General features: G+C 37.9%; 1 protein-coding gene across 2 annotated transcripts in view; it reads right to left on the reverse strand.

Moving 5' to 3' along the window:
• The window catches only part of SRGAP1 (SLIT-ROBO Rho GTPase activating protein 1), a 265130-nt gene that overhangs the window by 20571 nt on the left and 227596 nt on the right, over positions 1 to 16963 (reverse strand). For both annotated transcript variants that reach the window (XM_028532604.2, XM_028532603.2), the window contains exons 16-17: positions 3295 to 3400; positions 201 to 425 (exon numbers count right to left, since the gene is read on the reverse strand). In XM_028532604.2, coding sequence (XP_028388405.1) covers positions 201 to 425; positions 3295 to 3400 — 331 coding nt within the window. The remainder of the gene's footprint in view (positions 1 to 200; positions 426 to 3294; positions 3401 to 16963) is intronic.

Genomic DNA, 16963 nt, shown 5'->3' on the forward strand with positions numbered 1-16963 from the left:
TTCCAGCCCTCCCTTGGCCATTACACAACTCACATTGGTGGGGAACCTGGTGACAAACCATTATTCCACTGCAATCTACTGCAAGTCAGCCCTTGACACAAGGGTTTGGGAAGGGAAGCGAAGGGAAGGGAGGAAGTTAATTGGTACCTATACTTTCATAATTTTCCCAGGGGGAGGAGGATTAACATTTTTGAACTTACCAGTAGTCATCTCCAGCCATACATTTCTCATAAATAGGGCCGTCCAGCTCTTTGGCATCTGGGAAAATAGTCTCATGGTGGATGATGATGGTTTTGACGATTTCATTCACATGAGCCTGGCAAGACACTTGATCCTGTATTTCTGGGACGGGCATCAATGTTGGGCCAAAGCAAATGGCCAGGTTATAAGGGTCCATCATGTTCTCATCACTGTATTGTGAAAGACTTTGGCAGGAAGCAAGGCAGGGGTTATAAAAGAATAAGGGGGGAAAAAGAAAATCAACATTTCATAAGATATTCCATGTTCTGAAACATAGGGATCTAAAACATTTTCTTTTTGTTGTTGTTGTTATTAGAATAAAACAATACTCCATCTTACATTACGTTGGCTCAGAAAACACTGAAGAAAATAAGACTTACAACCCTTCAGCCAGATAGAAACTGAAAGGGAAGTGTAAGTCCTACTTACTTAATTAAGTGATATTTTTCAAAGCCACAAGAGAACTTGAGATAATCTCTACTACGGTGGAAACGGGAATCCACTGAGTCTCATTGGTAAACATAATGGTCAGGCTCTAAGTGCCGCTCACAGAAATCTGGGAAGGACAGTAGCAATGCCATAAAGCTTTGCTACTAGGGGGAATACTTTTGCTACTGGTTTTGAATAGGGGGAGATCTTTAAAACTGGCCTCCCCCTATTCAAAACCATCTCAGACTGCAGTCTTCTCCCATCAGTCTTGAGGAAAGCCTGGAGGAAAACAAAGCACCTATTCTTTGTAACCACTGAGAGCAAGCAAACAACTCCAAATACCGGACTTTGCTTTTGGGTAAGAATACCAGCACGAAGAGAAGGGGAGAAGAACCCTCAGTTCTCGAGTTCCATTTAAAGCTGGGACACTACAGACTTTCGGGAGATTTCCAGTTGTCTACTACTAATTTCTAAATTCAGTTCAGTGGATATTTGTAAGATATTTTCCACAGGTGACTCAAAATAAGCCAGCTCTTTATGCTGTGTGCCTAACACATGACCAAGGCACCGTTCCACCTGGAGATGCTATCTTTCAGTGTATAAAATGTCAATCTTGAAATGTAAAATCCCCCTGCACAGATGACAAATGGAAGGAGAAAGAAGATACCAAACTCCCTTTGTGAGACAGTGACAGACACAAAGAAACTGAGAAACCACATGACATGACACTTTACCCTCTTTTGGAAATAAGATAGCCTAGAAAAGAGAAAACACAAAAGCATAATTTCCACAGCCAACATATGTCTTTCCCTTCTGCCACTTCTCAAACATACGATCTTTTAAAAAAAAGTTCACAGTAACAGCCACGCTCATGTTACAGATCATCTTGAAAATGGATGCAGGGAGAAGTAGTGAGATTCAGAATAAGAATGGTCTAATTTTCAAAAGACAAACTTAGGCTCCATGGGGAAGGTCAGTTAATCTTTCTGGGTCTTTAATTCAGTGCTGGCTTAAAAAGCGAAAACTTGACATAAAAATGTTATTTATGTATGTTTTGATTTCACAATTGAAAAAGAATAAGCAGATTCTCTTTTCAAAATTCCTGTCCTGAGCACCCTGCTCTGGGGGCTCCATCCTATCCCCAAATGAAGGCAGGTGCAGGGAGCCAGGGGGCATCTTTGGGTAGAAATGCTGGGAGCAATTCCAGCTGCCTGACCCTTGTCACACCGGCCATTCTTAAGCGATATGTGATGAGTTAGATTCAGGTTTCGAGAACTTCTTTGATTCACAGCCTGCTTTCCTGGTCTGTTGTGGGTTATTGGTTCACAGTTGGCTTTGTTGAGGTGTATCGGGAGAATTGGACAGGGCAGCGTGGACGGAGAGGACCTGCAGGAATGCACGGCACTCCGTACCAGGGAACAGGAGGCACCGGCAGGTAAAGGTGAAAATGGCAAGCCTTCCGATTTTACAACTGCCTGGGTGACTAGGCTTAATATTTAAAAAAAAATGCTTTAAAAAAAAAGTTTAAAAAAAATTTCAGTTACAGTTTACACATAAAACTATATTAGTTTGAGGCACACAACACAGTGATTAGGCTCAGTAGGCCTATTTTAAAGTGAAAATTTATGGCTTCTATTTAACCTAAACATAGTTTATACCCACTCCTCTAGACACTGCTTGTTTCCAGTGGTGACTTCTGTACAAATGGGTCCTTTCTGTCATTTGTGGATGTTTCAGTTCCATTCTGGATGGTTCCCTGTCAGTACTTCCCCAGTGTACGTACCAGGTTTGTAGGGTCAGCCTGAGTGGGCATGATTTTGGGAACAGTCAACAGGGTTGTAAAAAAAATCCCCATGGCTTTGGAGAACTCAAAGCCTCTAATGAAATGAGAAGAGAACACATCCTAATTTTAGGAAGGGAGAAGCCATGCCAAGATGAGAAGGCAAGTCCCCAAGCTAGCTGCCCCTGATTTATTTGCAATCGCTTAACTGAAACACTGAAGAGCAAGGAGACTCTGGGATACAACTTGGGGAAGATATGCTTAAAACAGAGCCCCTGTATCAGTACTGAAAATCAAACTGCTTAAATTAAAAGCAGTTTCTTCAAAAATAAGCAGTGATTTTTAAGACTTCTGTTACATTTTAAAAAAGAGGTTTTAGAGATAACTTTTGCTTAAAAAGGTCTCATTATACTGAATTTGCAGAAATTCTTTTTTGGGTCTGTGTATAAGCCTCTTCTACAATTCCCCTCCTTCCCTGACTACAACGTTAAAAATCACAGAAATTTTCTGCAGCGAACAGGTAGCTTACCTCATTTTGACAAAAACATTCATGACATTCATTAGCTTTGGATGAAAGTTTGAAATACACATATTTCACCGAAAAGTGTTCTTTTTAGTGATATTTGTATAATTTTGCATTTTTGACCAGCTTTTCCACACCTTTCATCTATCACACAATGACCTTGATGTGCTGAGGGAAAAGGTCCCTTCAGTCTGTATTCAATCATCTGGCGCTGTGCTGATAAGTGAACCCAGCATACGTTTTGCAGAACCCAAGAACAAAGACAGTGTTCAGAGCTGTGCCAGTAGAGTTAAGATGGGCATTTTGGTACTAGGGTACTTACTGATTGAGGAAGGCGAAGAGGTACCTCATCACTATAAGGACCGACCTGGGCAAGGTCAGAAGGAGCTTGCGGATGTGAAGCGCCCTCTCATAGAGATTATCGACTCCTGCAGACAGAAGCGGGCATGGTGAGGATCCTTTCACTTGCCACATTTAAAGCATAACACTGTAGGACCAAATTTTACATGTGAACATAAGCAGTCCTGGAACCTTGGGTGAGATGTAGCCATAACCAGCAGAGTGAGTAAGTGACCGGTCTGGGAGTAACGCCATTCCTGAAGGCTTCTCCTCTGACCCACCCTTGCTCCCTCTGACTTCCATGGTCTCAGCCTTGCACAAGTCAGAGTCTTCTAGATTTAAAAATAATTTTTCACTTGCTGCTATTTCTAGATTTTGCATCTGATAAGGTTTCAACTCCTTTTTTGCTCCGTGTTAACTAAAGTACCTTTGGGGGATGTTCTCCTTCACCCCATTATTCATGGATTTGTCATATATTTATTTTTCTGTTACTATGATTCAGGGAATCCCTTCCCTGAAACTACCATAGTATTTTATTTATATGATTTTTACTTTGTATTATATCATTTCATCAATTTTTAAACAAAATATTTTAGGAGAGCCTACTTGGTTTCAAGCACTGAGTTAGGCATTAGGAGTACATCAATGATAGGGTTCCTGCTCTCACAGAATGTACACCCTGGTGTTTCCAGCTATTTATTCCCTTATCCTGCCTTCCCTGTAGGATGGTGAGCTCTCTGAAGAGAGGGGTATCTGGGACTTGCTAGTATCATTTTACCTCTTTACTAGGAATACACATTGTCCAAAGCATCTCAGTATTAAAGTGCTTATGATCAACAGCAAAAAGGTTCCTGTTAATAATCCATCATCTGCATAATGGTCTGTATTTTACAATGTGTTTTCAGATTCATTACCTAATTTTTTTTAAATATATTTTATTTATTTATTTATTTATTATTATTATTTTTTTTTTAGAGAGAGGGAAGGGAAGGAGATAGAGAAAGAGAAACATCAATGTGCGGTTGCTGGGGGTTCTGGCCTGCAACCCAGGAATGTACCCTGGCTGGGAATCGAACCTGGGACACTTTGGTTCCCAGCCCGCGCTCAATCCACTGAGCTACGCCAGCCAGGGCTTCATTACCTAATTTAATGTGGAAAACAATACTGTGCAGTGGGCATGGCATGCACTGTCATCCACAAGTAATGGACTGGGAAAATGAGAACTGGGGGAGTGGCTTATCCAAGGTCAGCTGACTAGAGGGGCAGAGCTGGGACTAGAACCTGTGTTTTGTTTCCTAAGTCTGGTTGTCTTTCTTGGATTTCAAACTATCTTTATGAAGTACAACTTTGAACACATCCAATAAGCACACATATGAGAAAAAATTTTCAAAAAAATTTAAAGCTTACTGTAATTTCATATTACTACATTTATTCTTAATTGCTCTTGGGATATTCATGTATCCTGCTTGAAAGACTTTAGCTTCTGACAGTATAGCCAACTGAGTCTCTTTCCACTTCTCAGATTTTTTTTTTTAAACCTCCTCCCATCCACAAATGAAGTTATCACTCCCCAAAGATCTCTACCTGGTTCTCTTTAACAGCAACCTCATCCAGCCTCAAGGTTAGGGTACCACTCTTATGGAGATGGTTATCTCAGCTTCATTTTTCTCACTCGTGTGGGACATAATAAGCCTTGTTGTTTCTACCCCCCTGAATATCTATCTCAATGCCATTTCTTAATTTAAATCTTTATTATTTCTACTGGACCATCACAGTACTTCTCCTTGACTCAGTTTCCTATTCTAATTCTTCTTAAACCCATGGTTCTCAACCTTGACTTGGAATCACGGAAGGAGATTTAAAAAATGCCGATGTCCAAGATTCTTCTATGCAGCCCAGGCTGAGAGCCACTGCCTCACTTACTTGTGCCAAACACAGGTTCCTGAAATCTCAAGTGCTGACCCTACCTACTTCCCACTTATCAAACCACCCAGTTACCTAGGCATTTTATTTTTCTCTCTGCATGGCTGAAAAAGTGAACAGTGTATTAGGAATGTTCTCATTTAACCATTGATGAATTTGCAAAACAACAAATAATTTATCAGGATCCTTGGGACAAATCACTTTCATTCCCATCGTCGAGTATGCCACAGCTGGAACTATTGCTGTCAATTTGTAGAAAATGGCGTTTTGGAAACTCTAATCAGAATGTAAGTCAAACATGATCATCCAATTAACATTCCTATAACACTTTGAACTTTTCAACATAAACCTATAATTAATAATAATGTGATTTCAGTAATATTGAAATAAATACATTTATATCCTGACTTTTAATTTGTAAAGTATTTCAGAATGAGAAAAGATGTAACACTATCAATGAACAATGTAGGTTAGGGGCACATCTGTTGAATTTAAGTACTTTGTTTAATTTACTTTCCATGCAATGATCTTGATTTTTTTTTTTCTGAAAAGCGGGAATAAAGGGCTTTAAAAAAAGTTACTAAACAAGGATGTAAATTTACTCAGGCCACAAGAACTCAATAATGAAATTTACCATTGTTTCCACCTAGTTCAGCCCCAGGGTCCCAGTAGGACCAAAACACATCCCAGAGTCACCTGTGTGTCTCCCACGACAGCATCACGGGCCACTCGGCAAACCCACATTGCAGAGAGAGGAGCTGAAATACCCACAGAAGCAGTAATGTACAACTCACTGAGAATTTAATGGGGAGGGGGGGAGAGGGTCATTTTGCATCTATAAATGCTATATATTTAGGGATAGCTAGGTTACTGTTTCATTATCTAAAATTAAATCATTAAAAGGTTATTATCTGAAATAACTGATTTTTTAAAAGAAATGACCGTTGTTGCTCTTTTCAGTTAAAGATAAAAATATAATTTAGCACACCTGTATCTAGAAAGTCTATCTCAACAAACAAGCAAAATCTCTCAAAGGTGAAATTACATATACAAAGACTCATTCTTAAAGGTATACATTGAAAAAAAGAAGAGTATACATTGAGATTTACTAGCATTTATTCCCTTGGTCATTAAAAATTGTGTGTGCATAAATGATTTTACATTCATGCCTCAAAACCAAGCAGTCATGAAGTTTAACATATTAATGTAAATAATAAACTATAAAGATGAATTGTCCCATTAATGGTCCCCTGAATGGCAATATCTTCTATTCTTTTCCAGCCACTTATAGAGCCATATAAGGGTTATCGTTCAAAACAAAATAACAACACAAAACTCTGCTATTGTTTACTGAAGATCTGGGAGTATTTCAAGAGTTAAGTGTACTGCTTCTCTAAGCTAATCCTCAGCGTAAGGTTATGATCAACTATCAGCTAGAGGGTCTCAGCAGCTGGAAACTAGCTTTGGGGTCTTAAAGAAAAAAGAAAAGGAAAAGAAAGAATGCAAAAGGAACAAGTTTCAATGCATTGTTGATCTTTAATCTTTGTCAAATCCCACAGGGTGCAAGTCATTTTCAGGCTAGAAGAGGACACAGGCATAACTTTCAAGGGGCTTAATGTGATTTGAAGGTCCTCTAGTTTCTTTCTCTCAGTTCTAAATTTAGTTCCCCTACCTCATAAAGACAGTTTCAAATTTTATTTTAAAAGAATTGGGGCAACAAATATTTACATACCAACTCCATACCACCATTATTCATAATAGCCAGGAGGTAGAATAGTCCATATGTTCATTGATGGACAGATGGAATATATACTTGATAAAATATTATTCAGCCTTAAAAAAGGAATGGCATTCTTATATACACTACAAACTGAATAAACCTTGAAGACATTATGCTAAGTAAAATAAGCCAGACACAAAAAGACAAGTATTGTATGATTCCAATTATACAATGTATCTAGAATAAATTCATAGACAAAAAACAGAATGGTGCTTGACAGAAATTAGGAGAAGGGAGAAATAAATAGTTTTTGCTTAATGGATACAAAGTTTCAGTCTGGGATAATGAAAAATATCTGGAGATGAATGGTTTAAGGCCCCTAAACTGTACATTAAAAACAGTTAAAATGATAAATTTTTATGTTACGTGTATTTTACCACAATTAAAAATAAAGGATTGGGAAAGGGTACTATGAGATGTAAATGAAAGATTTAAGAGAGAAGAGCAATAGGAATGAAAGACACGTGACACCAAAAAGACCAGCTAAAGTTCAGTGAGTCAGGCATACTTTCTCTGCACCTACAGTAAACAAAAATCAAAGCAAACCGGAGTGGCTAGCGTTCCTGAATTAGTAGCTAATCTCTCTGTTGCAAAGACGTCAGAAACCACAATGGCTGTGAGCAGGACTTGGGCATTACCTGACTGGTTGCTCAACAGGCTTGCAGCGTGCACCCCTCAGCAATCTTACTCTGGCACAAATGACTTATTTAGTCTCCCGAGTCCAGGTTGCTAAGGACACTCTGATTAATGGGCATCCCTGCTGGCTGTGAGTATGGCAATTCAGGTCTTTCTTAATTTTAAGCTGCATGAAAAGATGGATCTTTCCTTCCCTCCAGGAAAGTTGTCAGTGAGGAAAACCAGTGTTTCACTTGAATTTCCTTTATGCTGGGCTTTGTTTCCACAATTCAGATCTTATGTAATTAGGTAAAAGTAGCATTCATCCAATCTTGGTCATGTGCTCTAAGCTCTGCAGGCTAATTTATGTTCCTTTTCTAGCACGGCAAGGTTCCCATGTCAAAAATCCCAACTTCCCAGCACGGGGGTTTGACAGCTCTGTGTAAATGTGTGTGAAAGATTCCCCACAAAGCACAAGATACTTAGAAAATGGCAAAAAGTTCAAATGGCCTTTATTGGAAAGTACTAGTTCTTCTGTGGCACTACTTGCATAAATATTGGTTGACAGAAGACAAATAATAAATCACAAAATGCAAATTTAACCTCAGGTATGAAGACAGAGAAGTAAATTAATGGCCACCTTTAAAATGGTTTATTTAAGAGCTAGCACACAAATATTTCTGAGCTCTACAGCCCCAAAAGCAGCATTCAAGGTGAATTTAATAGGCTGGGCAGTTAGGTTCACTGTTAGGTTCTAATAATATCAAGGAATTAAATAATTTGTGTATATAATAGTGAGAAAAATGAAGAGCTGTTCTAGTACATCTGGATGGATCTTAGCCTAGTCTTGAGATGAGATACCAGCTGCTGTTCTAGATAAGGAAGGAAATGCTAGCAACTCTCAGTAACTATTAGTAGATTGACTTCTGTGAATTAAGCCATTGTGTTCTTTCCTAGTTAATTAGTAACACTGTAAAAAAATATACATAATGTTTCTCCTTCTGCTGAATTATCATGTTATAGTAAGTGAAGAAACTGAGTCTTAGCCTAGGAAGCTTTATCTATTCAGTTCAGATACTAAGCCTAGAAAACATTATTGAGCATAAAAGAAAATTATTATAATACATCAAAAAAATTTAGAGTTCAGAGAGAAAACTGCCATGTTTGCAATGAAGCTGAAATAATTTTTAGTAACAAAAACATACACTAGAGTACTATAAAAAGAATTCAAAAGCTTTTTAAATGAAAAAATTAAAACGAGCAAATAGATTTATATACTAAGAGGCTCATCATAGTATTTTATATCATTGTAAAATCACTGAAAACAATCTAAGTTTCTAAAACTAGGGAATTTGTTAAATATAATAAAAAACATTATATGACAACTAAAATCTATATTTTGAAAATATTTACATGGGAAAACATTAATAATATTAAATTTAAAAAGTGGTTTATAAAGAGCAAATATAGTATGATAAAGTTTTTAATGACAGATTTCATGAGACATAATTTATATATCACGTAACTCACACATTTAAAGTGTACAATTCAAGAATCCAAGATGGCAGAGGAGTAAGTGGAAGCTACATTAACCTTTTCCAGAACCAAACGAGTTACAACTAAATTGTAGAGAAGTCATCCTGAATAACCAACTGAACACTAGCTGGGAGAAGCCTTATAACCACAGACAGAGAGAAGAAACCCCTTGGGACTGGTAGAGAGTGTACAGGAGCTGTGGGAGGCCTGGCTGGGCTCCCACGGGCAGTAGCTGAAGTTCTGGAGGGAATTTCAGCAGCCAGGGTGGGAAGTTACCCCTGAGAAGTATGGGATCTAAACTCCAACCTGGGCTCCCCAGCCTACAGCACCAGAGCTGTAAAGGGACCCAGATAACAGCTAATAATGAAAGGAGCAGAATTTCTGTTTGCCAGAGAGAGATGGCTAGAGACACTGAGAACATCTTAAAAGGCCAATGCACATTTCATTTGCAGCCACTTACTCTGGGCTCCTGCAAGGGAGGGCAGAGTGGACTAGAGACACTTGAGGAGAGTCTGGGGTTGGTGACTCTGGGGAGAGAACTGAAGGAACAGTCACCAGGATACCTGTGCTGAGTGATTCCCCATCCTGCAGAAGCCACCTTTCTCAGGCACAGGACTCCTCTCCAAGTAGTATCAACCTGAAGGGAAGCAATAGCCCTGCATGCAGGAATTATTCTGCCCTGTGATGCTTCAGCCAGGTTGCTGATTACAACTTAAGGCTATATTTCTGATCAGTTTAACAATTGAGACTGAAAATACAAAGAAGCAGCCAAAATGAGAAAACAAAGAAACAAGCCCCAAATAAAAGAACAAGAGAATTTTCCAGAAGAACAATTAGTTGAAATGGAGGCAAGCAATTTACCAGATAGAGTTTAGAGTAATGATTATAAGGAAAATCAACAGCATGAAAAAAAAAACAGAAACCATAAAAAATGACCAGTCAGAAATAGAGAATGCAATATCTGAAATAAAAAAACACATCAGAAGGAATAAACAGTAGGTCAGACGAAGCAGAGGACTGCATTAGTGTTCTGGAAGACAAGGTAGAAAAAAGCACCTAGGCAGAGCAGCAAAAAGAAAAAAGAATTTAAAAAATGAGGAGAACTTAAGAAACATTTTGAACAACATGAGACAGAACAATATCCACATTATGGGAATACCAGAAAGAGAAGGGAGCAGGCAAGGGATTGAGAACCCATTTAAAGAAATAATGACCAAAAACTTTCCTAACCGGGTGAAGGAAAAAGTCACACAAGTCCAGGAAGCTCACAGAGTTCCAAATAAGTTGGACCCAAAGAAGCCTCCATCAAGATACATCATAATTAAAATGACAAGGCTTAAAGACAAGGAAAGAATCCTAGAAGCCGTAAGAGAAAAGTAGGTAGTTACCTACAAGGGAGCACCAATTAGACTGTCAAGCTGATTTCTCAACAGAAACATTTCAGGACAAAAGGGAGTGGCATGAAATATTCAAGGTGATGAAAGGTAAGGACCTACAACCAATGCTACTTTAACCAGCAAGCTTATCATTTAAAATTGAAAGAGAAATAAGGAGCTTCCCAGATGAGAAAAAGCTACAGGAATTTGTTAACAACAAACCAATACTGCAACAAATTTTAAAGGGCTTGCTTTAAGAAGAAGAAGAAAAAGCGAAAGAAAAAAAGGAAAATAGCCAAACAACAAAATGGCACTATATATATATGTATCTATCAATAATCATCTTAAATGTAAATGGCTTAAATTCTCCAACCAAAAGACACAGGGTAACTGAATGGATAAGAAAACAAGACCCACATATATGCAGCCTCCAAGAGACCCACCTCAGATCAAAAGATACACACATACTAAAAGTAAAGGCATGGAAAAAGATAGTTTATTCAAATGGAAAGGAAAAAAAAGCTGGGATAGCAGTACTTATACCCAACAAAATAGACTTTAAAACCAATGCAACAGTAAGAGACAAAGAACACTGCATAATGAAAAAGGGAAGACTCCAACAAGAGGATATAACCCTAGTAAACATTTACACACCTAACAAAGGAGCACCTAAATTTCTGAAGCAAATATTGATGGACAGAAAGGGAGAGATTGACAGAAATACACAGTCAGGGTTTTGACACTCCATTGATTTCAATGAATATATTTTCCAGGCAGAAAATCAACAAGGAGACAGTGGTCTTAAATGATACATTAAATCAAGTGGATTTATTTGGTATCTTCAGAGCATTTCACTCCAAAGTAGCAGAATATACGTACTTTTCAAGTGCACATGGAATGTTTTCTAGGACAGACCATGCTAGGACACAAAACAAGTCTCAATAAATTTAAGAAGACTGAAATCATATCAAGGATACTCTCTGACTACAATGCTATGAAACTAGAAATAAATCACATGAACACTGAAAGATGCACACAGATATGGAAGCTAAATAACATGTTATTAAAAAATGAATGGGTCAACAATGAGATCAAGGAAGAAATCAAAAGAGGACTTAGGCCAAGATGGAGACATAGGTAGATACACTTTGCCTCCTTGAACAACCAAAAAAAAAAAAAAAAAAAAACCCCAACAAATTTAAAAACAAAAAATAACCAGAACTGCCAGAAAATTGAATTGTATAAAAGTCCAACAACTAAGGAGTTAAAGAAGAAAAATTCATGCAGACAGGTAGGAGTGGCAGAGACAGGCAGCTGGGGTGGAGAGGACATGTGGCAAGGTGGCAGCTGGTGGACCGGACCAGGGCACACAATGCTGCGGCTGGCAGACTGGGTGGTCCCACATTTGTAAGCAGGAACAATTGGGATGTGGGATAGACCTTGCAACCCGGGTTCCAGTGTGGGGAAATAAAGCCTCAAAACCTCTGACCAAAAAATCCTGTGGGGTTGAGGCAGCAGGAGAAACTCCCAGTCTCACAGGAGAGTTCATTGCAGAGGCCCATGGGGTCCTAGAGCACACACAAAGCCACCCTGCTGGGAATCAGCACCAGAAGGGTCCAGTTTGCTTGTGGGTAGTGAAGGAAGTGACTGAAAGCTGAGCAAGCAGCATTGTTCCTTCTCAGACCCCTCCCTCACAAACAGGGCCACAACACAGCAACATGGGTTGCTCCGCTCTCTTGAATACCTAAGGCTCTGCCCCTTGCCATGTAACAGGCACACTGAGACAAAAAAAGAAGGCCCAAATGAAAGAACAGATCAAAGCTCCAGAAAAAATACAACTAAGCGATAAAGAGATAACCAACCTATCAGATGCAGAGTTCAAAACACCGGTAATCAGGATGCTCACAGAAATGGTTGAGGATGGTCACAACATAGAGGAAAAAGTGAATGCTGTACAAAGTAAAATAAAGAGAACCAACAGTAAAAGGAAGGAAACCAGGACTCAAATCAATGATTTGGAGGATAAGGAAGAAATAAACATTCAACCAGAACAAAATGAAGAAACAAGAATTCAAAAAAATGAGGAGAGTCTTAGGAACCTCTGGGACAACTTTAAATGTTCCAACATCTGAATCATAGGGGTACCAGAAGGAGAAGAGGAAGACCAAGAGATGGAAAACTTCTTTGAAAACACAATGAAGGAGAACTTCCCCAATCTGGCAAAGGAAATAGCCTTCCAGGAAGTCCAGGAAGCTCAGAGAGTCCCAAAGAAGTTGGACCAAGGATGCACACACCAAGGCACATCATAATTACATTATCAAAGATAAAAGATAAGGAGAGAATCTTAAAAGTAGCAAGAGAAAAGGAGACAGTTACCTACAAAGGAGTTCCTCTAAGACTATCAGCTGATTTCTCAAAAGAAACCTTACAGGCAAGAAGGGGCTGGAAAGAAGTATTCCAAGTCATGAAAGGCAAGGACCTACATCCAAGATTACTCTATCCAGCAAGGCTATCATTTAGAATGGAAGGCAGATAAAGTGCTTCTCAGATAAGGTAAGTTAAAGGAGTCAAGCCAAGTCAAGTTAAAGGAGTTCATCATCACCCAGCCCTTTTTATATGAAATGTTAAAGGCACTTATCTAAAGAAAAAGCAGATCAAAAATATGAACAGCAAAATGACAACAAACTCATATCTACCAACAACCAAACCCCCCAAAAACAAAAACAAACAAAACAAACAACTAGAACAGGAATAGATCACAGACTAAAGATCACAGGGAGGGTTATCAGTGGGGAGGTGGAGGGGGAAGAATGTGGAAAAAGGTACAGGGAATAAGCATAAATGGTAGGTACAACATAGACAGGGGGAGGTTAAGAATAGTACAGGAAATGGAAAAGCTGCAGAACTTACATGTATGATACATGGACATGAACTAAGGTGGGGGAATGGTGATTGGAGAGGGGTACAGGGCAGAGGGGAATAAAGGGGAGAAGAAAACAGGACAATTATAATAGTATAATCAGTAAAACATATTAAAAAAAGAAATCAAAAGATACCTTGAATGAAATGAAAATGAGGACACAACAATTCAAAATCTGGGGGACACTGGGAAAGCAATCGTAAGAGGGAAATTCATTGCATTACAAGGCCTATAACAACAACAAAAAAAGAAGCTCATATAAACAATCTAACTTCATATTTAAGGGAACTTAAAAAGGAATAACAACATCCAAAGTGAACAAAAGGAAGGAAATAATAAAGATAAGAGCAGAAATAAATGAAAGAGTCTAAAGAAATGATACAAAGGAGCAATGAATCCAAGAGCTGCTTCTCTGAAAAGGTAAACATACTGAGAAACCTTTACCCAGATTCATCAAGAAAAAAAAAAGGATCCAAATAAATAAAGTCAGAAACGAAAGAGGAGGAAAATCAACACCATAGAAATACAAAGGACTGTAAGAAAATACTATGAATAACCATATGCCATTACTAGACAACCTGGATGAAATGGATAAATTCCTAGAAACAGACAATCTTCCAAAACTAAATCAGGAAAAATCAGAGAATCTGAATAGACAGTGAAAATGAAGCAATAATTTAAAAAACCCTCGACAACCAAAGCCCAGGACTGGATGACCTCACAGGTGAATTATATCAAACATTCCAAGAGGAAATAACATGTCTCCTTTTCAAACTATTTCATAAAATTCAGGAGGAGGGAAGACTCCCAAACTCATTTTATGACATCAGCATTATCCTAATTCCAAAACCAGATAAAGACATTACAAAGAAAGAAAAACTTAGGCCAATATCCCTCATGAACATAGATACTAAAATCGTCTGCAAAATATTAGTAAACCGAATATAGCAATGCATCAAAGAGATCACACACCATGATCAAGTGGGATTTATTCTGGGAATGTAAGGTTGGTGCAATATTCATAAATCAATAATTGTGATTTACTACATAAACAAAATTGAAGGATAAAAACCACATGATCATATCAATAGATGCATAAAAAGCATTTGATAAAATCCAGCACCCATTTATGATAAAAATGCTCAGCAAAGTTACATTACAGGGACTATACTTAAACATAATAAAGGCCATATATGACAACAAAGAAAACCCACTGCCAGCATCATACTCAATGGGCAAAAACTACAAGTGTTCCTGTTAAGATCAGGAACAGACAGGGATGTCTGCTTTCACCTCTCTTATCCAGCATAGCACTGGAAGTCCTAACCACAGCAATCAGACAAGAAGAAATAAAAGGCATTGAAACTAGAAAGGAAGAAGTAAAACTGTCTTCACCTGTAGATGACATGATACTGGACATGGAGAACCCCAAACATTCCATCAAGAAACTACTAGAACTGATAAATGAATTCAGCAAAGTAGCAGGATACAAAATTAGTACCCAGAAATCAGTCACATTTTTCCCTTTCCCCAGAAAGGGAAATGAAGAAAACAATCCATTTACAATTGCTACAGAAAGAATAAAATACCTAGGAATAAACCTAATCAAGGATGTAAAAGACCGGTACTCGGTAAATTAGAAGACAATGAAGAAAGAAACTGAAGGAGACACAAATAAGTAGAAGCACAAGTTTTTTCATGGATAGGAAGAATTAACATAGTTAAAATTTTCATACTACCCAAAGCACTCTATAGATTCAATGCAATTCCTATCAATATTCCAATGACATATTTCACTGAACTAGAACAAATATTTCAAAAATTTATGTGACACCACAAAAAGAGCTCACATAGTACCAGTGATCCTGAGAAAAAATAAAGTTGGAGGAATCATGACATCTAATATGAACTATACTATAAGGCCATAGTAATCAAAACAGCATGGTACCGGCATAAAAACAGATACATAGATCAAAAGAACAGAATAGAGAGCCCAGAAATAAACCTGCACCTTTATAGTTAATTGATGTTTGACAGAGGAAGCAGGCACATACAATGGGTTAAAGATAGTTTGTTCAATAAATGGTACTGTTCCCAGTACCATTGGACAGATATATGCAGAAAAATAAAACTAGACCACCTTCTTATACCATATACAGGAGTAAATTAAAAATGGATCAAAGACTCAAACATTAGACCCCAAACCATAAAAAGCATAAAAGAGGGAAAAATCTTGGACACTGCTGGTAGCAATGTTTTATCAGATATACCTCCCCAGGCAAGGGAAACAAATGAAAAAATAAACAAATGGAACTACATCAAACTAAAAAGTTTTTGCACAGCAAAGGAAATCATTAACAAAGTAAAAAGACAACCCACAGAATGGGAGAACACATTCACTGGTACATCTGATAAGGGGTTGATATCCAAAATTAATAAAGAACTCACAAAGATGAACATGAAGAAAACAAAAAAACCCAATTAAAAAGTAGGCAAAGGATCTGAATAGACACTTCTCCAAAGAGGACATACCGATGGCCAACAAATATATGAAAAGATGTTCAACATCACTAATCATTAGAGAAATGCAAATTAAGGCCACAATGAGATATCATCTCATACCTGTCATAATGGCTATCATCCATAAATCAACAAACAAGTGTTGGGCAGGATGTGGAGAAAGGGGAACCCTTTTGCACTGTTGGTGGGAATGCAGATTGGTGTAGTCAATGGGGAAAACAGTATGGAGATACCTCAAAAAATTAAAAATGAATCTGCCTTTTGACCCAGCAATTACACTCCTGGGAATATATCCAAAGGAGCCCAAAACACTAAGTCAAAAGAACATAAGCACCCCTTTGTTCATTGCAGTGTTATTTATAAATGCCAAGATATGGAAGTAGCCTAAGTGTCCATCAGTAAATGAGTGGATAAAACCACGATAGGACATTTACACAATGAAATGCTACTTGGCTGTAAAAAATGAGAAAATTTTACACTTTGCAAGAGTATGAATGGGCATGGAGAGCATTATGCTAAGTAAAACAAGCCAGTCAGAGAAAGACAAATACCATATGATTTCATTCATATGTGGAATCTGATGAACAAACTGAACTAACAAGGACAATGAGGACAGGCTCATAGAGAATAGGATGAGGGCTAGTGCAGGGGGAGGGACTGAGCAATAAGGAAAAAGGACTCATGGACATGGACAACAGTGTGGTTATTGCTGGGGGGAGAGGGCATAAAGGGACTAAGTAGTAACAGAAATAAAGTCAATAAAGATTAAATTAAAAAGTGTACAATTAGATGGTTTTAGTATATTCACAGGTGATCAATCATTACCTCATTCAATTTTAGAACATCTAATGACATCAGAAAGAACTCTCATATCCATTAGCAGCCATTTGACATGATACAGTTTTTATTAAAAGTATGTGACTGTGGTATATACATATAATGGAGTATTATTTGGCAGTAAAATAAAGTACTAACAAATGCT

Source organism: Phyllostomus discolor, chromosome 2 (assembly GCF_004126475.2).
Source record: "Phyllostomus discolor isolate MPI-MPIP mPhyDis1 chromosome 2, mPhyDis1.pri.v3, whole genome shotgun sequence".
Lineage (NCBI taxonomy): Eukaryota > Metazoa > Chordata > Mammalia > Chiroptera > Phyllostomidae > Phyllostomus > Phyllostomus discolor.